At 41.4% G+C, this 26,294-nt stretch overlaps 1 protein-coding gene across 1 annotated transcript in view; it reads left to right on the forward strand.

Annotated features, from left to right (window-relative positions):
• Positions 1-4,920: 4,920 nt before the first annotated feature.
• The window catches only part of col24a1 (collagen type XXIV alpha 1 chain), an 86,580-nt gene continuing 65,206 nt past the window's right edge, over positions 4,921-26,294 (forward strand). Inside the window, exons 1-3 of the mRNA XM_005457122.4 lie at positions 4,921-5,473; positions 12,677-12,747; positions 19,019-20,397. Coding sequence (XP_005457179.1) covers positions 5,421-5,473; positions 12,677-12,747; positions 19,019-20,397 — 1,503 coding nt within the window. The 5' untranslated portion in view covers positions 4,921-5,420. The remainder of the gene's footprint in view (positions 5,474-12,676; positions 12,748-19,018; positions 20,398-26,294) is intronic.

Consider the following 26,294-nt stretch of genomic DNA (forward strand, 5'->3'; position numbering starts at 1 on the left):
AGACTTTGTCTCAGGCGGCTCCTCTCCTCTTCCCAAACTGAGAGCGCACAGAGGTCTGGAAACTGAGCAATAATGGTGATGAAATTCAATTTTTAAAAAATCAATTCAATTTTATTTATGTAGCGCCAAATCACAGCAATAGTTGCCAAAAGGGAGAGAAACTGTGCTGGACAGATCAGGTTGTCTAACACATTTAAGTACACAATACTACATTTGTTAAGATTGATCTTCAACTGGAGTAACATTGTCTTCAACATATCTGTCTTTATTTTGCACTGCTCTGTGTTTGTGTGAATATGAAATGGTGTTTACACCTGGGGCAGACCACTCACTGAAAACACACTGTACAAGTACATTGACTGGCTAAGGCCGTCCCTCCGGTAATACCTGGAGATGGTAGGATGCAAAGGTGTGGTTCTGCGTAGCAGTTAGAGGGAGCCCAATCAGGATCAAATGGAGAAAGAATGGAACCAAATACAGACAGCTTCTTGAAAACCGGGGCTTCGAGGTTTACCTATCAAATCTAAGATAGTTTGTAGGTCTCTTTTGGTCTGATCATCCTTAAATGGAGCAGGGAAAACCCAGATTTAAACCCTGCAGATCATCAGATGGAAGCACAAAGACACTTCCCATCCAATCTGACAAAGATTGAGAGGATCTGCCACAAATAATAAATGGAATAAACTGCCAAGATCCAGTTGCGGAAAGCCCTCGAAGACTTCCAAGAAGACACCAAGCTGTAACGTAGTGTAAATCCAAGCTTAAGGACCCATCCAGTGGGCCCATTCATTTCCCTTTAGATTATCTCTAGACATCACATTCATTTAATTTGGAGCATATGCATTTCTCCTTTCTCCTCTTCAGCAAGAACGATGGGGAAACCATCATACTTCCTTTGGCTGACACTGGTCAGCAGGTGATTTGAGAGCCGCAGAGGAAAGCGGCTAAACGCTAAAGGTCATCAGGTATTTAGCTTACATGTTTCTTCCTTCCTGTTTTCAGGCATCATTTTTTTTTCTTAGCAATAAAAGCATAATTCAAGTATAGACACTGCAGTGGTTTCCTAAGAGCTGTTAATTGACAATGTTAGGAAAACCATAAATTATTTCACATCTGTCTGAAACTCGAGTCATTTATGATGTTGCAATATATGATTATGGTTGCATGTAAATGCCTGGGGTTTTAAAAGCTGACAAACACGCCTGTCTTTTGCGGGCTTGGTTGACTTCTGCTCAGCGTGTGCAAAACTAATTGCACACAGGCAAGCCCATTGATGCTGGCACACAATCAGAAAAGAGAAACGATCACTTTCTGGTGTTTTCTTTACATTGAATACACGAATAAAGCATGTGTACCCTCCATAAATGATTAAAGGCCTTGTGAGTGTTTTGTAAATTAAAAATTATGCCTTCACATAGAGTTCAGATGAACCATCAAGTCATCAGGCATTGTTTCAAGAGTCTGCATCTTAAACTCTGCCTGTAGTCCCTACATGAGCTTACCACTAAATTAAAAGCTGCACATGACGCTGCACCTCCCTGCACAGTGTGTGTGTGTGTGTGTATATGTGTGTGTGTGTGTGTTCCTTCTTTACCCCACTCGACCCCAACCCAACTTTCACTTTCCCTGCACACTCTTACACTTCCTCCCTGCCCAAACACCCCCTTCACCCTGGACTCCCCTGGCCCCTTTCTCACTGCTTTCCCGTGATCTCTTAAGCACTACAAACCACCTCACTGAATACACACACACACACACACACACACACACACACACACACACACACACACACACACACACACACACACACACACACACTCGTACATGGAACATTGTTTCCGCTATCAACTGCTCTGTATTTCGCCATCTGTTACGCACTCTCCCAGCTGTTGCCCACACTCTCCCTCCTCGGCAAAATAACAGCTCTACGAGCCGATGACACGCACACAGGACAGAAATTACACAGGGCCGTGTCTGCTAATTAGAGACAGAAGCCAGTTTAGCATCTCATCAGTCTGCAGGTAGAGTCTGCTGTCAGACTGGTCGCCCTCCTCCCAGTTAAATTCATGGCAAACTGATGAGCCCTTTACCTAATGAGGCACACTTAACCAACCGTGTCTGGATCATTATGTTGAGAAGAATGTGCTTACAGTGGCCTCTCAAAAGCACATCTTTATTGAGCCTAATGGCTGCTTAGGTTTTTGCTCTGTGCTCTACCAAACCACAGAGATTTTGCTGTCTTATTTTTCCTCTTTAACCACCCATGGTTGACTCTGGGCTTATAATCTCGCGAGGCCGAAGGTTTTTCACGCTCCTCACGTTTACAAGCTGGTGTGTTACTATAAAATGTTCAAACCTTAAAGACAATACGCTCTCAGAGCAGCAGAATATGTGATTTGGATCCTGGCCTTCCAATGGGAAGTTCTGGAAATGAAATCACTGACGAGACATGAGCACGCAGGTAGGAATAGTCCATGCAGCTTCTGGGAGCGGGGCCAGCAACAGTGCTGCGTCCAAAAGACTCCAAACACCATGCTGCCAGCATATGCAAAATGTTTTTTTTTAAATAAAACATGAAAAGCTGTTCTTTTTTTAATGAGTTCATTTGAATTGACACGTGCAATCTGTGCATTAATACTTGATCATATTGAAGGACTTTGTCTGTAACCACACACTGCTGTGATGACAATCCAGCCTGGCCTTTTGTGCACTTCGAAAAAAGTGAAAAGTGTTTGAGAGCACTGGTCTAAACACTAACTGGTCATTTCCTTGGATAAGTTATTAAACTGTAGGAGGGGAACACCACGTGTTTTGGGGGTGGGGGCAGGGGGTCTCCATGTACGCTCATCTGCATCTGCCCGTTCCTCAGGAGAAAGACAGGCGAGTGTGAATCTGACTCATTTGGGCCTAACACTTTGGTGCTCAGCACACAGTGGATTGATTACTGCACATCTGCACATGTGAAGGGGGAAAAAAAGAGAAAATTCATCTTAAAAAGTGTGCTGCAAAGCCCTCTGCATGTGAGTGAAGATATTTTATGGTAAATAATTCTGGTATTATAAGAAAAGATTTTAAAGGACTGCTGCTTTTACAGCAAGGCAGGCTCTAAATCTGTGATTTTATCAAGGTTTTATTAAGAACCCGTGACAGAGTTTGAACGTTTTCCTGCCAGTCAACAAGCTCAAGCAGCCCTGTGCTACAACATTATCACGAAGTTTAGTTCTTCACCACGTTGATTCATAACCTTCTCGGAAAAGCAGCACCTCTGAACCTTTCTCTTGAAGTTGAGAGGAAGTGAAACATCTGGATAGAGCATCGCTACCCGAAAATGCTGAGGAATAGCAATGCCAGAGAGAGAGACTCCATCCCATGTGGGCTTCCTCCTCCTCACACTGTCTTTGATAAAGAAGGGGGACAGCGAGTAGACTCACTGCTGCAGGCACACATCCGCAGCACAAAGGGCCTCAGACACCTTGTTTACAGGCATCACAAAATCCTTATGAAAGTCATCGTTTGTACTGGTTGGTGGGCTCTCTTGGAGTTTTCATGCCACTTTGACGTCTCTTACCTTGCTCCGTGTTTGGGCATTCTAACTGCTCACTGTCACTGCTGTTTTACTGTCTTCAGGTTAGAAAACCCTGTGTTCTCCACCTGGAATTGGAGGCAGGAAAAGCTCAGTGTCTCCCAGGCCCCTAAACTGCAAACCATATGGACTCGATCCCGGTCCAGGCTGATCTGAGGATGCAGACATCTAGAGGAGGATGCCATGGCATGTGGCGGGGAGGGGGTCGTGACAGAGCTCTTCTTGTTCAAGGTTATTGGGTTAGTCTGAGTGGGAAATGGTGGAAGTGAGTTGGAGCTCATTTGTTTGGAAAAATCGATGGTTGAGATAAGGAAAGGGTGTCATTTTCAAGGAGAACTCTGTGCAGCGTTAGGACAGGGAAACCACGAAACAAAGGAGCATTTTTTGGTGCCGGAGCAAATGTTTCATTATAAACACTGCTGGAGTTTATACACCTAATAAATCTGTGCTTGTGTAAATCTCGGGAGAAGGAGCAGACGCAAAATCAAAACCCCTCAGACTATATGGCATGCTACCTAAGCTCATAAACCACATTCACATCTAACAGTCTAACTCTCTCGCTGAATCACAGCATTTTGTTTTATTAGAGTGCATTATTCACTACATCAAAATTCGTTTTTTCATCCTTTGCTAATCCTGTGCTACAATCACGAGGCAGTCAAGTTTTTATATGTACAGCACACTGTGAGCACGCTACAGCATATTTTCACTTTTCCAGCCAATGCCCAATTTCAGTTTAATGGTCAATGTATAAAAGATCAAAGTTACTAACTCAAATTAAATTAGTGGATTTAACATACCGCATGCTATTTGTTTTAGTAGTATTGTGATCATTATTTCATTGATACTGGCTTTCTACTTTTATTGCTGGATGTGTGATTTATCTTCAGAAACAGGCGACTGAGATCAGACCATAATAATCCCATTCTCTGTGACGATTTCCTTGTGAATGTGCATCAAGTGCACTTAAAACTAACTCAAGCTCACTTATTCTGCCATGTAAAGTGTTAGCGATAGTATTTAGAACCGCTTCAAAATTAAGCTCTTTTTAAAACTCAGCTTACATGTCATATGTCAAGTAAAGTAATTGCATAACATTTTGAACTGATGCCATCTGATGTTTTCTGTTTTACGTCATTATTTTTTGTGTTGGTTTACGTATGTTTATGATTTACGATTTTTACGTGCATTTTATAACATTTTATAACTACACATATTGAAAACGTGCAGGGTAGTGCAGCACTCAAACTCCACTCAAAGAGTGACTGAAGGGCTCAAGCCAAAACTCCGTCCGTGATGTCACGAGTCAGTAACCGGTGAAATCCAACACCACCAGCTGGTAGGATGGGGTTGTGATGGGCTGAGTACGGGTTCCCCTCGCATCAGTGCAAGTCAAGGCACATAGCAGAAGCCACCGCCTGGAGGCAAAGACGCATGGAACTGAATCTGCTGTGCTGGAGACCAAGAAGAAGTGGAGTGCTAATCCTGTGTATCCCTGAGAGCAGTCAAGTTTACACTGGTGCATACCGACTCGCTGCACTGCAAGTCCTTTTCTCCCCCCTATGCAACTGTTGCGCGTCTCCACTTTGGATAGAAATAGTTTGATCACTGCGCGCCGCAGAGCGCAAAGGATCTGAGGCTTTGGTTTTGAAATAGTTTGGAGAGACCTCTCCTCAAGACTGCAGCAGCTACGATGAGGAAACTCTGAAGTGGCAGTTATCTCCGTCCGCTTTATGCTTCCTTTGGCTCTTACCAAAGGTTAGCCCATGTGCAGGTATCCCCTTGAGTGTGATTCTGTTTTCACCCAGATCTCTGCTGCCTGGACAAATGCATACAAATGCATTTAGGAGCTCAACGGACAAGGAGTGGACACGTTTCCGCGGCAGCAACGTAAGTGGTCATTTGGTTAAGTACTATGCAGATGTCAGACTATCTATGCGCTGACCGGAACAGGTTTTCGCTTGATATGGCAACTGGGAGACTTATTTCTGTTCAGGTTCTTTGGCGTGTTTCCCTGACAGGGCGCCAGTTGACCAAACACGTTTCAGCAGCTGAGCTGCACGATTGTGGCACCAAAACGTGACACAAACTATTCAGTATTTTAGAAAGTTTAAGGACGAGACGACTAAGCTCTGCTGTAGTTTTTCTCTTTTTAGGATGTCTTCAGCTCGATCCGTTTGACCTGTTTGTTCTCCATATTAGCTTCACTCTAAATGTGCACGGACCGCTGCTGTTAAGCTTTACCATCCCCATCTGATACCTGTACTTTTCCACACACCCATGCATTTTAGCTTTGGAAGTTGGCTTTGATCCCACCATGTGAACATGCGGTCTAGGATCTGCTACAATATCATCTTTTTATTTGGCACCCACTCACACAGCTCCGGTAAGCTGGAGAATAAACGGTAAACCATGGAGAAAGGGGATGAATGAGGCTGTCTTGCAAGTAATAATGCTTATTCTGCAAGTGACAAATTAGAAGAAGCACAGAAGCAAATGTCAAGGACCCAAGAGCAGCAAATGTGTCCATCTCTGTAAACGTGTTCAGGCTTTAGATGAACACCCTTAACCCCTAAACATTCCTCATGGGAGTGTGCATTATTGACATCTAGCATGCAGGTCTTGTTGTCCTGCTACATTTAGCTGGGGTCTGTGGAACATCAGAAATGTGCACTCCTTGAAAGAAAGAGTACTTCACAGGAAAAGCATTATTTTCTATCAGAAGTGAGTCCAAGTTGTCTGCACTCTATTTTAAATCTCTTCGAGATATGATCTAAAAACAAAAATCTGAGATCACCACCCATTCTGTTGTTCTCTGCTGATAGTGGTTGCTTGATGTAAAACAAAGTGGAGTTGAAACCCTATAAGAGATCCTTTTTTGGTCCTTGGGAGTGAAAATGAGAGCCTTATGGGAAAACTGAGGTGACCGGGGATAAATGTGGCCTCCCTTGAATTCACAGACAGAGTTAGTGTGTATGCATCAGTGGTTAACTGGCTCCTGAGCTCCAGACAATCACCCACTGTTGCAGGCATTGCTGCTCTATTGCTGCCAGTGCTAGAACTATAACACTGCAGAAACACAACCACTCACATACACTCTGGCTGAGAGTGCATGCCGACTCTTCAGCACAGGTTGGTACCTCCAGATGGTTGATAATGTGAGCAGAAATTTGCTATTGTCAGGTCATTGAAGCGGAAGAAAAAAAAGCAGAGAATATAAAGGGTTTTTCTGCCAGCATATTTTTTGTCTTTTTACAGACGTTTATGGACATTTTTGCAAACGGTAAAAATTTCAGTCCATTGTTAAGAAATACAGAAAAACATCAGCAAGAATTCATACATGAAGTGAAATGCCTTCATTTGAAAACGTTAATTGTTCTGTATTTTACACAGTTATTATGTTTTTCGGTGTACCACATGTTTACTGTGCATCTGAGTGCATGAGGGATATTTCCCTTGTCGTGTGCTTTTAAAGTTTTACTATCAGTACAAAAAAGTGCAAACTGTGTAGCTCCCTATGAGGCTACCCTAACATTTCATTATTATAATTGCTTTAATACGGCCCACAGCTTTTCTTTGCCATGTATTCTGGGTAAAATTGAACAAACACTTTGTGATGCATTACATTGTAGGGCAATGCTTCTACAGAAAAGCCTTGCTATATAAGTTGTAATGGACTGCATGATAGGATAAGTACAACTTTGCTTTCAATATAACTGAATAATAACAATACCGATGTTCCCACCATCTAATTGTATTTAGCAGCTACTTATGTTTATCTGCAATGGAGCTAAGCAGACTCTAATTTGTGTTGATCAAATCTTAGATAATTTATGAACCCTTATAGACACAGGAACAACTTAACAGCCTATGATAGACGGGCAACCTGTGCAGGGTGTATGCTGTCTCTCATCCAGTGTCAGCTTAGATGTGCTCCAGCCCCAAACCAAGCACAAGAAGTTAGGAAAATGGACAGATGGACAGCTGAACAGGAAAGTCTTTACAAAAACAATGTCCTGGCTCCTCTGGGCGATTGGCAGAGCTCACTGTAAATGCTTTTAATAAGACTTCCACGTCCCACAGCTCAGGTTACCCTTTTTGAATTATTCTGCGTTAAAATCACAGCCTCTCCACCTTCGTGCTGCAGTGTACTCACCTTCCCCGAATCACTGGCTGCAGGGATTTTGGCCTGTCGGTGTGAGTGAGTGTATTTAACCCTCCTAACATCTGAAGGTCTCTCTGCAACAGGGAAAGGGCAAATAAATAAAGGCCAGTGGAAGTTTACTCACGGGCCTTTGTCTGCTCACTGTTTTATGAACTCAGTCAATCTTTACACTGGTCTGCTGTGACCTCTTGACTCCGAGTACCATGGGAGTGAGCTGACAAATGTTAGCCATGCTCATTAGAGGAGAGACATGGCATGCTCCTTATAGAAGAGCCAACTTAGATTCATGATGGCTTGGAACACTTAGGAAATCATTATCATTTCTAGCCTTTGCAAACGCTCCACTATTAGACAGTTGAATCCTGGAAACCTGCTGATTTGTTAATCATTTTTGCTGATGGCTATTTGGAGAGAGGACAACAAGCCCGCTTAGTTATACCATAGTGAAGTTATTATGATAAGGGTACAGGTACTGAAGCTGTAACCCGGCCAGCGGGAACACTCTTTGGCAGTAGATCAGTGACTTCATGGTGTCCAGGAATGTTTTTGTTGAGATTGAGAAGCAAAACATGCAGGAACAGAACACCTGATTTGCAAGAAACTGATGCACTCATTTGGAAACATTTCAACTGGTTTATACTGTAACACGCTGGGTGATGCTGGGTCTTAACAGCTCCTCTGGGCACTGCGTCATTTTATGTGTTATATCTGCTATGACATCCATGGCATTTTTAGACTGGGCTCAGCTAAGTCACATAACAGTAGAGGTAAGGTAAACGCTCCAAGGTCATGCTTTATAAACCTCAATCTTCTGAATAATGACTCGTATGTGGAGCACTTCCAAGAACTTCAGGGGTTATGAAAAGTGGGATGGGTGAGTCAGGGTTAGTCTCATCAGGTTTGTTTAGATTGTCCTACTCAGAGTACCTTTTTTGCCCAAAGCGAAGTCAAACACAGCAGCTTTTGGAGTTTTCACACCAACGCAGCTCAACAGCAGTTTTAGTGCTTCCAATTTCTTGGAGATCCTCAAGAAGTTTCATTTCAGAGCTGTATGTGTAGATTAGCAGCTTTGCATGCTTTGCTGTTACTTACTGATTTTGTAAATTAGACATGTAAACAATGAACCGTGAACGCTGCTGCTCACCTCCTGACCGACATTAATGATGAATATTAAAAAAAGGAAAAAAAAATATTCCCATTCCTTATGAGGCTATAAACAGAACTGTAATAGGTTTGCTTCTATTTGCCAAGCGTAATTGAGCTTTTTGCCTCTCCGTTTGACTCTCAGCCTTCTCCCCAGTTGAATGAACCATTGTTAGGGATCCAAGCTAATTTTGTAGGGGAGAAAGGAAAGATCTGGTACTGCTGGAATGATTCATTGCAGAGGGGAGCTTTAAGTTGTGATTATTTATAGTCCTGACATGACACCCAGTCCCCACATAGTGGTATTTCCCTTCGTCAACAGAGCACTGTTTGGGGAGCTTTGTCTTGCTTTCAGGGGTCCTTTCCATTAACTGCTAGGACAGGAAACGTGCCGTAGCGGTACTGTCACATATAAGGGAATTCACCTCTGATGAAAGATTGGATGTAGTCTGTTTTTCTTATTAGTCTGATCTATCCCTTCCATTCTGTTTGCATGTCACAATGAAGGTTAAAGCACCAAACCAAGGTTCAGCAAGTGGGGAAATGATCACCAGTTGTTTCTAAAAATGTGATGAAGCGATAGCCCGAACGTGCTCAGTGACAGAGCCTTAGAGATGCTTTAAATAGCCACGAACAAGAGACTGTGGGACAGACAGCAGGACAAAAAAATGTCTGAATCAGCGTCACATGGATCCACGCACTCTAAAAAGGAACGTTAAGTGATTTATTTGGTTTTTTTCCCCCCTATTTTTGGTCTACTTTTAAAAGCTGCCAATGTCTAAACAGAACCAGCTACTCGTTGCCCTTATAAATGTCACTGTAATCCTCTCACAGTAGATGAATGACTGTATTCATATGTCCTCCCCCAAACTCGTTTTTTTGTAACTTTTTCCAACTTTGGGAATACGTTTGCATTACCAACTGGGGAATGTCACACCACATTCTCGATGGGGAACAGGTGACACACTCATTCACAGTGTCTCTACTTAAAGGCAGCCTTTTCCTTTTCCGTTCTTCCCTTGTTGTCTGTTTAATCTTCCCCCTCTTTTCTGCTTTCGATTATATTTTATTACTCAGTTCTGCAGGGCAAATATGGCTTCCCGTCTGGGGGTTGGGGTTGGGGCGCTCTCTGTCAGAAAGTGACTCACAGGCTACCAAAAAGACTTGTTTGTAAGGCGCCTGTCATGCTGTTTGAGGCTGTCAGTCCCTGCAGGATTAAGGTGTGACAGCAACCTTTGACTGATAGCGCCCTGCATATTAAAATAGCAGGACTCTTGTACTTTGTACAGCCACCACACTGTGTCAGTGTCAGAGAAAAATATGACACCAGTTGCTAGAATTACCTCAAGTTGTATAAGCAGCTGTTACTGTTTTCAGGGCTGCTGATGTGATTTGGTTTGAATGTCCAGCTTTACTGTAGATCAGTGGTTCTGAAAATGTGAGGAGCAGGGCCAATGCAGGCGGGACGACCAGGTGAAAAATGTGAAGTGAAACTAAGTTGAATGAATATGACTTCATGAGGGGATAAATGAGCAAACGCTGATGTTGTGATGGAGCTTTATTTAATTTGGATTCTTTTTTTTATCAATGACTGAAGGAGGGTATTCCAGAAAACCTCAATGATAATGTGCTGTAAAGTATTTTGATTGCGTTACCTTTAAATCAAACCTTCACTAAAACTGGAGTTACTGCTTCTTCTTTTCTGTCTGTTCTCAGTCATCCAGGTCATTGTAGTCAGTCCTGAACTTAAGAAGCCTCTGGGGTGAGAGGTCAAATGTCTTTGAAAACTTAAAGAAGGTCAAGGTCAAATGCCTTTCAAAAAAGAGAAGTCAGAAGTCTTCTTTTTGAGCTGCTGCTTCTTATACTTTTTTTTCCAGCTTTACTGGTGACAGTGTTAGCAAATGTGACCTTAGATTGTAAGACCGTGTAACACACGTTCGACTGCCTGATCTGTAGTTCTGGACATTTCTAGACACATGAATGTATATGCACCCTATCTGCATTTTAGTGGAAAAAAAATTACTGGACAATCTGTAGTTAACGTGAACAAATTTACCTAATTTGCACAATATTTTTGCACAGTTTTGGGTAGGAATGTTTTACAGTGACGCTGAGGACCGGCTGTCCTTCCTCTGTAGCTGTCTAGTGTGGAGTGCCACCTAGAGGTGGGGGTCAGTGAGGGTCAAGAGTGGAGTTATGTGACTCTTGTGCAGTAAAGTGACAACATGCAGTATGATTAATATATAACTCACTGTTTCATAAGCCTGTTATAAAATGGAAAATATTTTAGTATTGGTAGCTTTTCAGGATATGTAAGGTTTTTGGGAGAGGAGATCCAACTTTAAACCCAACTTGAAAAAGATGAAAAGGGAGGAGCAACTCCTGTGTGAATGTTGGCCGGGGCATTTGCCTCTTTATGGTCCTTGCTTTGCTGAGGCAATGTTTCCATAAAAAGTATTAAATTGTTATTAACCATATGCCTTGGAGATCAAATCCATCATTGTCTGGAAACAATAAAACACGATGCTCAAATATTGTTTTCATCGCTTTTCACTACGTCTTCAGGCATAAAAATGTCAAAGTGGAACGGCTTTTGAAACGGAGCAGTCACATTGTCTTTTAAGGGGCTCCAGCTTTGATTTTTACATGTTTCGACTTGTGATATCTACTCAGTATCAGCTACCACAGGAGAGGATGAATATTTTTTCTTGTGAATGAATCATTTATCTGATGTATCTCTTGATTGTTTAGTGTAAACAAAAGAATTCATGTAAAAGCAGTCCTTATCAGCTAATTACTTGACAAGGGCTCATTTTAATTCTCCTTATCTGGCTGTCTGTTACCTCTCCACTAGCACTTTTGCTGTCTCGTTGCTCTCTCCTTCTTCTCTTCTTTCTCAAAAACTGATACTATTTTAATAACCAAAATGACTAAAATGTAACCTTAGCTCTCATTTTATTATAGTGATGATTAGATCATAAGCATGTTATTTATTATTTATATAGCATTAATTATTATTTGAACTCACCGAGCAGTATCAGATTATGTAAAGTGTTTCTTAAACTGTGGCAGCTCACATACTGGGGTGGTTTGGAAGCTGAGCATTGACTATATTGCTTCAGTAAAGTACTGCTTTTTGTACTTTTAGCATAATTTTAATTTTAAAGACACTTGCAACATAATAGTATTCAGTTTAATTCAGTTTTAGTTATATAGTACCATATCACAACAACACTCACCTTAAGGTGCTTCATTTTGTAAGGTAATAATACAGAGAAAACCCCAGCAATTAGGTGACCCGCTATAAGCAAACACTTGGTGACAGTGGGAAGGAAAAACTCCCTTTTAACAGGAAGAACTCTCTGACAGAACCAGGCTCAGGGAGAGGTGTCGATCTGCTGTGACCAGTTGGGGGTGAATGGATGAAGACAAGACAGAAGACACACTGTGGAAGAGAGTCAGAGATGAATAATAACTGATGATTAAATGCAAAGTGCTGTATAAACACAGAGAGGTGAAACACTCAGTGCATGGTGGGAAGTCCCCAGTAGCCTAGGCCTATTGCAGCATACCTAAAGGAGAGTTCAGGGTCACCTGATCACCTTAACTATAAGCTTTTTTAAACTTTATATCACAGCCATGCTAATTACAAATGGCCATGCTCAGCTGTTAGCGTCAGTTAGTGTGTCTTTATTAAATAAAGATGTGACTGTATGTTTAAAAAAGTGTCAGAGGGACAAACCCAACAACTAGTCATCAGTCTGATCTTTGTTTTGTCCTTCTAGGTGGAACTTTCTCCTGCTCCTGTCAGTATGCTCAGCAGCACCCTCTGGAGAAGAAGATTACCTAGCTCAAGGTAAGCAACAGAACACTTACGCATAACTAAAAGTCAGCATTTTCTTTTATATGAAAGCATTTCATTAGATGGCTTTTTCCCCTCTTTGTCACTAGGACATGTGGCTCACTGACATTTGTCATATACACAGTATAAAAGCTCCTGTCTGTACCCCACTCAAATGAATAACAGAAAAGTGATGCTATGTAACTCTTGCGGGGGCCCTATTGAAGCCGATCAGGTGTGAGCCAGGTTATTCACATTAAGTGAGTGTGGTGTCTGCTATTTATTGCATTCATGGCTCTGTTTTAACATTAGCCTCATGTTACCTGACATAAAAACCTCCTGACTGAGGTTTGAAATAAGTTCCATGTTATATGATGTGGAGATTTTAATTCTTGGGAGAACACTGTAATCCTATTGGTACGGCATGCTACATATTGCATTGTGAGATTAAAGTCATTAAGTGCAAAACAAAACACAACAACTCAAATATAAACTTTTTTTTCAGTGTAGGCAAGACACAGAATCAGCAGTGATGAGCACTCTCTAGTCATTTGACATTGCTGGAGGCCCCCATTCAGTGCAGCAGCCCCAGTTCCTGATCGCAACTGGCAGGATAAAGAGTTGTTGAATCTTTTTATGGCTTGCACAGTAATAGTTAAAAAAGATGTCCAGCAGCAAGTGCAGAGATAGGATCAAAATGCTAAAGAACAGAGGCGAGACAGAATGACAGAAACAGGAAATAAACTGACACTCGATTGTTAAGAAAAAAGGTTTTTCTTCCTGTAGCCTTGAGGCGACAGTTGTGATGAATTAGTGCTATATAAATAAAATCAATTTGAATTGAACTGTTACTCAGAAAGATTTAAGTAACGTCAACAAATGAGCCATATACAAACCCATATATGATAACTGATATATACATATGGAAACTTTGGCGTCACCGTTCTCCTATTAACATATTTTTAAATGAAAAGAAACAGACTAGGATTACACGCTTTTTTAAGTAGCGTATCTTTACATTTACACTATAAGCATATCTTTCCCGGAAAAGTCAGAAGCCAAGATGAAATGAAATCACTGGAAGTGGCTTAAATGCAGATCAAACTATTCATTCTTGTAATGCTTCTGATAATTACATCAGCTGATGCCACAAACTCTTTAGGGTTCCTAAAGAACTCGTTAACTGGGATCCTTCAGAGTGCTACGATTCCTACAGAACTCCTCTAATGTTTATGATGCCTTGTTCATAATACAGCTCAACCACATCACACCTTATTTCTGCTTTTATGCTGGAGCAAATACAGTACATATAGGAAGAGCGAGTGCATACAGGAATTCCTCTTTAGCTGCTCTTCTGATCACTTTTAACCTTCTTCCTTAACATGCCTGCTCTTGCTCTCAGGGCCACGGCATGCATTTAAAAGCAGCATAAATAACCGCTGTACCTTTGTTCCCTCCCTCTCTGCTTTTCCCCTCCTGCTACATTTCTGACTATTAGCGCTCGCATCTCTATGGTCCATCAATGAAAATACTAAATACACCCATAATGTAAAGTACATGGCAGAAATGCACATACAATGGGAAGAGGAAATCTTAGCTTGGCATGTTTTGGCAGCTGTGCCTCACCTGGTCAGGTGTTGGGGGTAAAGTGATATTCATCTTTATTTTTAGACAGAGCAACAATGATGAGAAGAACTGAAGGTGAGAAGAGCTGAAGTTAAAAGGTGATCATAGATAGAGTTGTTGTTTTTGCTGGGCTCTGCTCTATCAGTGGATCTACATTGATTTGGGATCTTTTAACTATAATCCCATCTCTCACCCAGAGTCTGACTTTCTTGAAAGAGTAAATCCTTTTTGATTTAGGCAATATAGCAATCATATAAAAATATGTCATATCCTGGTGTCTGTTCCACTATTGCAGTATTGTCTAGGCGCACTTATCCAAGACTGACCTCATGATGAGTCCTCACATAGACTATTTATGTGCCTTGTCTACTGCCTCTTGCAGTGTCCCTCCCCTTATTCCATCATGCAACGCCATGTCCCCACGTATCACGGGTGATAGCCCGCTCCAAGTAGAATCAATCCATCATAATGAGGGGAGGAGGAATGAACAGACAGCGCAAGAGCACCCTGTCTTAACGTATGAGACAGATTAATTGGGATCTCGTCTGACATTACCTCAGGCAGTGAATGTCGAGGACATCACAGTGAGCGCTCGGATCGTCTGCAGACAGATACTCCTCCTATCAGAGCTGCATTACTAAAAATGCTGTGAAAGCACATCCAGGGCAAAAACCTTTCTTCTGTCTTTATCTCTATGGTCTTCTTTTCTTTACCTCTGCTCTGGCACCCAAACAGTATGACAGAAATGGTCTTAGAATGAGGTAAATACAAGCTGAGATAAACGACAACACATGTTATATGAAACAAAATTAAAAATTAAGTGCACCCTGTGATTCAGGAGCTCAGCCTCTCATATCAGTGTGGAGGAACGTTGGCCCAACCTTGTTTACAATGTTGCTTCCTTGTTTATATAAACATCGGCTCTTTTATGGTCCCATCACAACATTGATTTTTTTCTTTTTCAGCCATTCTGTAGTAGGTTTGTTGCTCTGCCTGGGATCATTATTCTGTTGCACGACCTAGTGTGAGGCAATATTGGGTTGTTAGGCAGTTGGCCTGCACTTGGCTCTAGAGTTCATGGTTGACTAAAAGAAAACACAAGAACTTCAGGGAAATTGAGGTTCCTGAACGTTCTTGTTTTGTTTTGGTAAATTAAGCCCAAATCATCAGCCTTACACAAGTTCGTGCTGGTATGCTGTGTTTGGTTCACACCAAATGTGGTACCGTGCGTTAAGGCCAAAAGACATTGGTCCAGAAGTCTTGTGGTTTGTTCAGATGAAACTTTGGTGCCATGTTCTTTTTAACGAGAAGACATTTCCTCCTTGAAACCACTCCAAGTGAGCCATATATCTTCAGTCTTTTTCTAATTGTATTGTCATAAACTGTAAAATTTAACACACTAACCGAGGTCTATGAAGTTTCTCTGTGCATTGCACAGACTGACCTCCAGGAGTATTTATCCACTCCTGGGAAGATGTATTCACAAGTTCTTCACTTGTGAATCCACACATTTGTTTGAAAATTACCTCAAGACCCTTCCCAGAATGATGTCCAGCAACAATTACTGATATATATTTATTTAAACGTTTGGCTTTTTGCCTCTGTTGGATAATAAGTACAGATGAACTCAGTAAGAGAGAGAGGAGAAGACGGCAAAGGGCCACAGTCACTCAAACCCGCTGCTTTCTGGCCATGCAGCATGTGGATGCTCACGCATTTAGCTAAACTGGTGCACTGACTATCGCTTATTTAAGATTATTTCTGATGTCTTTCCACCTTGGCAATGTGTTAACGCACCTGAATGCTAAAAACCTACAAAGTGCCAAAACATCTGCTTTTTACAGAGGTGCTCACATTTGTTGCTGATCAGATCATCAAGTGCATCTGATTAGCGGCGCCTGGCTGCTACTAACCCTCTCAGTTCCTATGGAAGCAGCGTACTTAGTTTTTTACACACTGTTTCAGCATGTTGGCTTAGTTTTTGTTACATGAATAATAATAACGTGGTGTAATATATCATATTTTATTGCTTTTCCAATACCTGCTAAGAACTATCGGATTTTTATTATATCTTAAACCTTAGTTATGAAAGAGTGTGCACTTCTTTTTAAACCTGACTGCAACATTATGGATAAAGTTCAAACATTAAAAAATTATTATTTCCGCACATCTACATATTCACACCTCTAGAGGTGAAATGCTCAGTTCAGGATTTTCGTATTTTTCTAACTCTTTCCGAAGTCTTTTTGATAGCAAAGTTTTAATAAAGGATTTGACTAAACCAAGAGTATAGAGCATAGAGTTATTAAGGGTATAGAGAATGTTCTGAAGCATGCACTTTATGTCTGTGTCTCCAGGCATGTACTGATCCCACTTTTTCTCTCAGGAAATTGATTCTGATGCCTTTTCTATATGCTGAGTAGCAGCAAGCACAGATCCCACTCTTCAGTTGTCTTTGTCAGACTAAAAAAAGTCTGAAACACTTTGTGGAACACTTTAGGATAACATTAGGTGTAAATGTATTCAGCAGAAAGGTTTTTCTTTAAGAAGACAATACTATAATATGTGGACACTGGTTTAGTTTGTTTTTTGTTTCCACTCACAGTAATACTAAATTAACTGACCCATCTATCGAGCTGGTATTCCCAAATACGGTGGAGGCGTTTCTTCAGTGGAACGTAGTTTATCAAACTGCTGCTGAGATCTAAACACTGAACAAACGCTTCTGTGTGGCTGCTGTCTTTGTCTGACAGTGCACTAACAGATACCTCCATGCTTTCTCAGGCATGTAGACAAATAAGTGAGGCCATAATTTGTAATTCAGTCGATATTTATAGTTAAAATATGTGTGCAGCATCCTTTAATCACAATCATGTACTGACATACATGATTGCCAGTTTGCTCTTTTCCTTGAATGCAACGCTCGACAGAGTGTGCTCTGTATGCAAGTGCTCTGTTTGCCTGTTTGCCTGACAGATCGGTTCCAAAAGGCTATATGGAGGAGTTTCCTGTATTCTTTTTAAATGTTACATGCTTATCTTGCCCCTGCTTCTCATCTGGGCTACAGCTGCTTTTCTGTTGCTTGAAAAACATGGTTTGGATCATCAGCACCATGCTGACATTGTTATATGGCCCTAATGGCTCACTAACTTTTCTTAGTCATTTAACTTCAAAAAGACAATAACTCTTGTCCGGTCCCAGTTTGGGTTCAGTACAGGCAGTATCTCTAGTTAGGGCTGGATCAAATGACCCCAAAAGCATCTGTTAGTTACGCTGCTGCAGGCTCTGGATGCTGGGACACTTCCAATGATGTGACAAGCACTTCTTCTCCAGTTGCTTCTTTTCACCCCTGATGCGTTTGTATGCCACTGCTGCAGTCGTTAACTTGTGTCTCTCTTGTGTTTTAGCCTGATTATTTGGTCAAAAAATAACTGTTTTGTAATTATTTTATATTTAATGCCATCGAATTAAAATCTTTTGTCCATGAGCAACATGTTTAGGCATCTATAGAAGATTTTCATCATTTCATTTATATTTGTGAATCTGTAAATGCGAATGCAAATATTTTTCTCAATATTATTAAAAGAGTGAACTATCAAGGTTTGCACTCTTAAATAGTTTTGAAAGGAATAATATAAAAAAAAGAGGCTGACTGATATAGGACTTCAAACTGATACCGATAATCGATGATATAATAAATCTGATTTTTCGATATACTGGCCAATAGCATCTTTTTCCCCTTTTTTTCATGACACACAAAGCATAAAAAGGTTTTATTAACTTTGTTAAGTTAATTTTTATTCGTGCAGGCTCTGCCCAATTCTGCTCAGATCAGCTACCAACACGGACATTGCAGAGTGCCCTCTGGTGGTCAGATTACACAAAATCAGCACTGATAATGTGGTTAAAGACTCATCATCCCGTTTCTTCTTTACTTTTAGCCCACCATCCAATTTAAGGGTTATGCCACAGCTGCCCTATATTAAAAGTGTTTTGTTTTTATGTAATGGTTTGTCTACTGCAAGCTTGAAATTATGTTTTTAATGCTTTAATTGTTGTTATCAATGAACTTCCGAATTTACAGTTTTACAAAAAAACTGAAAAAAGCACAAAAGCAAACTGTTACTTTTTCATCAAGATGCCAAAAGAAAGTTATTAAGTTGTATTCCAGAACAGAAAAATTAGCTTTAGCGGTTGAATGTTATGCTCAATTAATTAAGTCCAGACTGCTGGCTAAAATTTGGGTATAAAAATGTGAATTCAGTTTTTTATTACCGTGACATGACACATGCTCCAATACATTTTTTTTTAAGCACTGTAAATGCCGATCAAATATCCTACCGATAAAATAGTTTGATGCTAGTAAAAATGCAGCCTTTTCGTACCTGTTGGATAAGTTAATTCCCCACTCTTCTTGTATCAGAGATATATTCTCAGTAGGTTTTTTTTTAGTTTTAATTCTTGAAATAAAGAAGATTTTTATCAGGAATTTAAGTTTAAACGTCAATGTAACCTGGTGTTAGACCGCCTTCTTTGATTGAAATGCAATTTAATGTATTAAAACTGTTTTGAAATATTTTTGTGATTTGTACATTTTCATAAAATTGTGCAATTCACCCTCAGCATATTAATCTTATAAATGTTTGTTTGTGTCCTTTAGGAGTGGATATCCTTTATCGATTGGGGCTTACAACTCAAAGCCGCACAGACGATCCCTACGAAAGGACAAGCTCACAGCCTCCCACTTATGCAAATGTTCCCTCACCTTTCGATGGCCCCTTTTCTGGATATGGGGCGTTGCTCGACTCAAACTCCCTCTATGAGGCTCCAGTGCCCAATCTATTCCCTTCAGAGTTTGGCGAAGAGTTCTCCGTTATAGTTAGCCTAAGCTCCTGGCGAGCAAACAATGCATTTCTTTTTAGTATCAAGGACAGGATGGACCGGTTGCGTTTTGGCATTCAGTTGCTGCCACGCAGAGTGGTGGTTTATACTGCAGAGAAAGCATCCATCTACTTCAACTACAATTGGCAGGATGGGCGCCTGCACCCTTTTGCTGTTGGGGTTCGTGCACGTTCAGTGTCCTTCTATGCGAATTGTGGAGGGGTGCAGCAGTGGGAGCAAACCCTGGGGAGATCTCAAACACTGGGGCAATCTGGGGGTGTCTTCACTCTGGGAAGGATGAACTCCAAGGCGGCACCATTTAGTGGTCGAGTCTGCCAACTGGATATCTATCCCTCAGCTCAAGCTGCCGCGCACTACTGCAAATATCTTAAAAAACAGTGCCGGCTGGCCGACACTTACCGATTACATTTCCCACATTCTGATTCGGATATTGTGGTGAATGACCCCCCTTCTAGCCATTTGACAAAGTCTCTTCTTGGAGTAGCAGCTACTCAAAATACACCCGTCGGATCCACAGCAGCCATTAAACTATCCCCAGATCGTTTGGTCACGCAACATTCAACTCTGAGCCCACCAATACGACCTCATCTGGGGGACCAAGAAAACATTTCCACATTGGAACCATTATCCCACTCTGCCACATCATCACTCCAGCTTTATAGCCCCACCGTAACTACGCCAAGTAGTCAAGCAGCTCTGGGTCTTGCCTATAGCACAACAACCACCACTACCAAAAATGTGTTGGCTAACGACACTAGGCCCCAGGGGGACACGGAACACTCTGAAAACAGCACAGAAGAAGAGAGAAATTCCAGAAAACAGCCAAGTCCGGATGCCACTACAGGTGTTGTTTCCCTGGTCAGACAGAGCCAACTAAAGGAAGAACTCAGGAACAACTCCATCACAAGCTCTAGGGACTCTGGCTCCACAACCCATCATTTCCCAGAGACTCATCTGAGAGCCAACAGCACTACTTTGTACAGGGAGAATCAGGTGGACACCTCAGAGCAGCATGATTTGGATGGCAGCTATGATGACGTAGACATGGGAGAGTACGATTATGGATACGAGGAGCCAGAGTTCTTCTATGACTACCAAGATGGTTTACGTGGCCCCAAAGGAGAGCCGGGTCCTCCGGTAAGTGACTGAATTTATGAATGACAAGCAGAGAATTAGTGCCTATAAAGAGCACTGATATGCAAACCAGTGCATTGCTATGTATATTTTAGAGTAAAATTCAGAGTGAGCCACAATGTGGCTTGATTACACTCAGGAGACATGCAAAATGTTTTGGCTGTGAAATGTAGTGATTTAAAGGTGATGGCATGTCCAAGCAGTGTGCTTTTTTTCCTGTATCTACAAGTTGTTAAGTACTGCTAGGTATTTTTGCTCTTATGTCAGAGGATAAATCTTTGGAAGGCTGGAGCTATACCCCGGGATTTAAAAAAAAAAGAAAAAAAAAGAAAAAAAACGCACTTGATCCAGGCCATGATGTAAGCTAGCTATCAGGAGAACTTTGGCTCTGGACACACTCGTAGTTCATGCGTGTGGCTTATGTTTCCATGTGTGAGATGTGTTAGGCATTCTTGGTGCTCGGTATAAACCTGTGAGTGTATAATGATGCAGAATGCTTGGATTCATCTTGCCTTCTTATAAAGTGGCTGCAGACCTGTGGGGAGAGATACATGTTATCCAGGGTCGTTGTTTCAATTTATCTACATGTCCCAGAGCCTGATTGAGCTGTACTGCAGTATTCTGTTAAAAGGACACTCCTATGCTGCTATACTTCATTCTCAATTATGTTTTGAGGGAAACTTATTTTGTCCATATCATGATCTCGCTCTCCTACCCTTGTTTCCTTCCAGGAGACCAAACATTAACCAAATGTTATGATTCTTGTACCCAAGGGAATGGATGAGAATCTTCTAACATGGTTAACATTGTCTCATGACTTGAGATGTGCTTCCAGTGTCCTATTATGGACAAGCTCTTTTCTTGGAGAGAAACTACAATTCCCTTAAAACAGAATTAAAGATGCACTTTATTTCTATGGGAAAATCATTTTTTGGAGGCATAATCGAGTATTGTGAACATGACACAGTTTAAGTCACAGGGCTTTTTCCAGCGGATCGTATTTTGGCAAAAAATGTTTAATTAGCCACAATGTTTGTCCTTCGGTGCTGTTATCTTTGACAGTTTGTGTGTCTTGGCTACTCTGACCGCTTAGATGCAGGCATGTTTTGAATGCTGGGTCAGCTGAAGGTCAGTGGCTAGTTCTTTGTTTGAACTTGAAGACAAGCTGGCCTGTTTCCTCAAGGGAAGTATTTCACAGTTTTTCAGCCACATAACTGGACGAGTACAGGCGGCCTATTTAATTTGTGCTTTCGCATTTTTGCACTTTTTTCATTAAGAAAATTCAAAACAAGCAAAGACGCACCAGAAGAAAGCGTGTCGTATTTCCCCTTTGTCTATAATATGATGTATATGATTTCTTTTACTCACAGTGACAAAAAAAACCCAATTTAAAATGACTCACTGCTTTGATATTGGCCCAAATTTTATGACACAACATTATGAGTAGGTTGACCCCACTGCAAATGTCACGCCCAAGCTGATGGGAGGACTGATGGGAGCTTATCACTTCTAGTGTTCTCTGAAGTTTCAAAAGGGAAACCAAGTTTTCCACTGACAATAAAAGCATTTGAGAAGATAAGGAGTTTGCAGTTGTTTCAGTTTGAGTTATGCAAGTTTGGACTACTCTGCTCTTAGATGTCATTTGAAGATGAGACGTAGATTGCCAGTCCTCTGTGAGATAATGAGCTAATATAGTAACATATAACATTGAACTCCACAGCACGTGTCGGAAGTTAATGTGGTCCTGACTACTATACTCGGACTTTCATCAGCTTTACGCTTCACTTCTCTGTAGAGCTTGGGTGTCATGAGCACGTAACAAAGGCCCCTGCTTTCTGCAGCATGGTATGGATGCGGGTTGTTGCGCATGGAGTAGGCTATGGACTGCATTGTTTTTGTAGCTTGTTCTGAATTAGGATGTAGCTTTGTTTAGTTAAGTGGGCCACGGGGTTGGCTGGACTTTTGGCTGAGCTAAATCACTGTTAGTTTTGCTACTCTTTGCCTACGACCTTAAGATGATGTTGCATGAGATAAACTGTTTTATTCCAGTATTCCCAGAGTATTTTACTTCCATACAAACGTCCTTGCAAATCCCAGGTGTCATATCCATCTCCTTTGTCCCGGCTTTGCTAAAAAAAATAAATAAAAAAAAAACCTTCACTGTATTTTTCAGGCTATAAGGCGCACTTATAATCCTTTAATTTAAAAAAAAAAATCGATAGTGGGCCTTATAATTCAGTGCACCTTATGTATGAATTCTGGTTGTGCTACTGACCCCAAACCGATTTTATGTGGTACACGGCGCTCAAAAATCTCTCAAAAATGTTTTAGTACGACTTTGGTACGCTACGAAGTTTGATGGATTGCTGGAGCATTACGGCTACCATAGTCAGGAGCCTCGTGGAGTAACCCGGGTCAAACTCAGGTCCCAAAGTCAAACGAAGACTGCGGCATCACTGAGAGTTAAAAACTCTCTAAATTCTTTCATCGTTAATAAAATAATCAGCGTTGCTGCATTACCAGGTGTAACTATTAAGTTTAACTACCAGGCATCAATGAAAACAGAATTTATTAAACTTAATGGAGTTAGAAGTTATCAGGAAGTTAGCTTGCTAGTTTCCCCTAAACATGACATTGCATATTCTGAGAGATTTGTGGAAAAATTAAAACGTATAGCTCTGCTATCACTTCCAACATAAATGAAGACAGAAAACTAAACAGCAGTGACGTTTGTAGGGTTACTGAAGTTGGACTAGCTGGTATATAATGATGAGCTACGCAATCGCTAGCGACACAGCTATGTTAGCATAACATAAACCCAGTAAAGCTGAAGGATGAATGCTTACTTTGTTCCACTTAGGGACAAATGCAATCTCATGGCAGGATGCTGTAAACGGACCAAACTTAAGTCAGCAGAACAACTGAGATAATCCATCCACAATGCGAGGTTAGTCATTAATATACTGCAACAACATGGGAATAGAGCAGCTGCGAGAGAATTCAACATTAACGACACAATGGTACGGAAGTAGAGGAAGCAAGAAGAATGAGTTGAGTCAAGTTTGACTTATCTGACTGTTTTGTTTCGCTTAATGCGCCTTATAATCCGGTGCGCCTTATGGTCCGAAAAATACGGTATATGTTTAAATGGCAATGTGCTTTTATCATTTCTTTCTGCCTACATCTCTGGTTTGCTAACTTGGCCCCACATGCTGATCGTCACCGGCTGACCTCTCTAGAAAAACAGCACTCAACAGCACCATCTGGTGGTCTGATTAAATGTACACTTTATATTTGCTGCATGTATAAGATATCGATATTTGGTGTCTCCAAAAGTTGAATCTGTTCATCTGGACGTAGCGTTTTGTGGGAGAAACGTTTCGTCACTCATCCAAGTGACTTCTTCAGTCTCAGCTGACTGCAGGTTTCCCCAAACCTTATAAACAGTACATTTGCATAATGACTGAAACCAGCCCACTGAAGGAACAATGGGCTGTGAGGTCAGTTCCTTAATCATAATTATGCAAATTCCCATGACCATTGATCAACAATCACTGACCAAAACCCACTGATCAAAGAACACTGATCAATGGCCATGAGTACCATTCACAGAGAGTTGGGGAATGGCTGCAATCACAGCGTTGTAAGATGGCGAAAGATGTACCCTTAGGCCCCCTCCTCGATTCAGAGATGGTCTTTCCCTTTTCACGTAAATGGCCTCCTTGACTCCGCGCTCAAACCAGCGTTCTTCCCTGTCCAGGATGTGTACATCCTCATCGTTGAAAGAGTGTCCACTGGCCTGTAGGTGTAAATAAACTGCAGAGTCCTGGCCTGATGAGGTTGCTCTTCTGTGTTGTGCCATCCGCTTCGCTAGAGGTTGTTTGGTTTCCCCGATGTATAAATCCTGGCAATCCTCCTGGCACTTAACAGCGTACACTATGTTACTCTGTTTGTGTTGGGGGACCCGATCCTTGGGGTGGACCAGTTTTTGGCGCAGCGTATTTTGGGGCTTAAAAGCCACAGAGACCCGGTGTTTAGAAAAAATGCGTCTCAACTGTTCCGATACTCCTGACACATATGGGATCACTACAGGTTTTCGCCTGGGCAGCGGTTGTCCTTCTCTCCTGGATCGGCTGGAGCTTTCTTTAGGTGCCTTCCCAGCTTTGACAAAAGTCCAGCTTTGATAACCACATTTACTCAGGGCCTTCTTGATGTGCTGTTCTTCTACCTCCCTGGCCGCTTTGTCAGTGGGGATGGTGTTCGCTCTGTGTTGTAGCGTCCTGATGAGACGCATTTTTTCTAAACACCGGGTCTCTGTGGCTTTTAAACCCCAAAATACGCTGCGCCAAAAACTGGTCCACCCCAAGGATCGGGTCCCCCGACACAAACAGAGTAACATAGTGTACGCTGTTAAGTGCCAGGAGGATTGCCAGGATTTATACATCGGGGAAACCAAACAACCTCTAGCGAAGCAGATGGCACAACACAGAAGAGCAACCTCATCAGGCCAGGACTCTGCAGTTTATTTACACCTACAGGCCAGTGGACACTCTTTCAACGATGAGGATGTACACATCCTGGACAGGGAAGAACGCTGGTTTGAGCACGGAGTCAAGGAGGCCATTTACGTGAAAAGGGAAAGACCATCTCTGAATCGAGGAGGGGGCCTAAGGGTACATCTTTCGCCATCTTACAACGCTGTGATTGCAGCCATTCCCCAACTCTCTGTGAATGGTACTCATGGCCATTGATCAGTGTTCTTTGATCAGTGGGTTTTGGTCAGTGATTGTTGATCAATGGTCATGGGAATTTGCATAATTATGATTAAGGAACTGACCTCACAGCCCATTGTTCCTTCAGTGGGCTGGTTTCAGTCATTATGCAAATGTACTGTTTATAAGGTTTGGGGAAACCTGCAGTCAGCTGAGACTGAAGAAGTCACTTGGATGAGTGACGAAACGTTTCTCCCACAAAACGCTACGTCCAGATGAACAGATTCAACTTTTGGAGATTTACTTTCCTGGATGATTGAGAATGCATCAAGACGATATTTGGTGTCTTTATGTTTATACGGTATTGCAATGTAAAACACTGAAATACTGTTATACTCTGCTGCTTTCATGTGTTTGATTGGCCTCAACAGGTCACTGGTTGTGTCCAATTGCGTCCTTTATACATTTTTTTTGCCTCAGCTATTCCAAGTGTTAATATTGAAATATTTGAAAGTTGAAATCATAGCTGATGCTTGGTTTTTGTATTTATCAGGTCCAGCTTATCCCATATAGCTCTTAGAAATTAAAAAAAAAACAATCCCAAAACAAGAACTCGAGTCCCAGGACATTAAAAGAATCTCACCAAATTTTTATTTATTTTATTTATTCATTTATTATAACTTTATTTATTCAGGAAAAAAATGACTCTTTAAGATTCAAATTTTCTTTTATAAGAGTGTCCTGGCCAAGAAAGACAGCAGTGTAAACAACAGACTTGCATAAACTATAACAAACACATACACAAATACACATAAAAAATTGTTTTCACTGAAATACAGCCAATAAAAAATAAAATACAGGACTGGAGTGAAATTCACTCATTAATTTCCTCCTTCCCCTTTGAAAGTAAGTTGCTGTGTGTAAACGATGTACATTGGTTTGTGTGAATCAACTCAACTTTATCGCACGCAGTGCAGCAGTTAAAAAGATTTCTTCAAAAGAAGATTCATTTTGCCCTTCAACTTTCAAGAAAATTGACCTTTTCACTGGACACTGTTGAATATTTGACCCCTATCTTGGCAGCACAGATGAAGCATTTGAATACAGTCATTTTAGTCGATCAGTGCCTCCGTTTCTTTAGGCCCTGTTGTTGTGGCGAAGGCGGTGGTGTGCTCACACTTTCCATGT

This window comes from Oreochromis niloticus, linkage group LG17 (assembly GCF_001858045.2).
Source record: "Oreochromis niloticus isolate F11D_XX linkage group LG17, O_niloticus_UMD_NMBU, whole genome shotgun sequence".
NCBI classification, from domain to species: Eukaryota; Metazoa; Chordata; class Actinopteri; order Cichliformes; family Cichlidae; genus Oreochromis; species Oreochromis niloticus.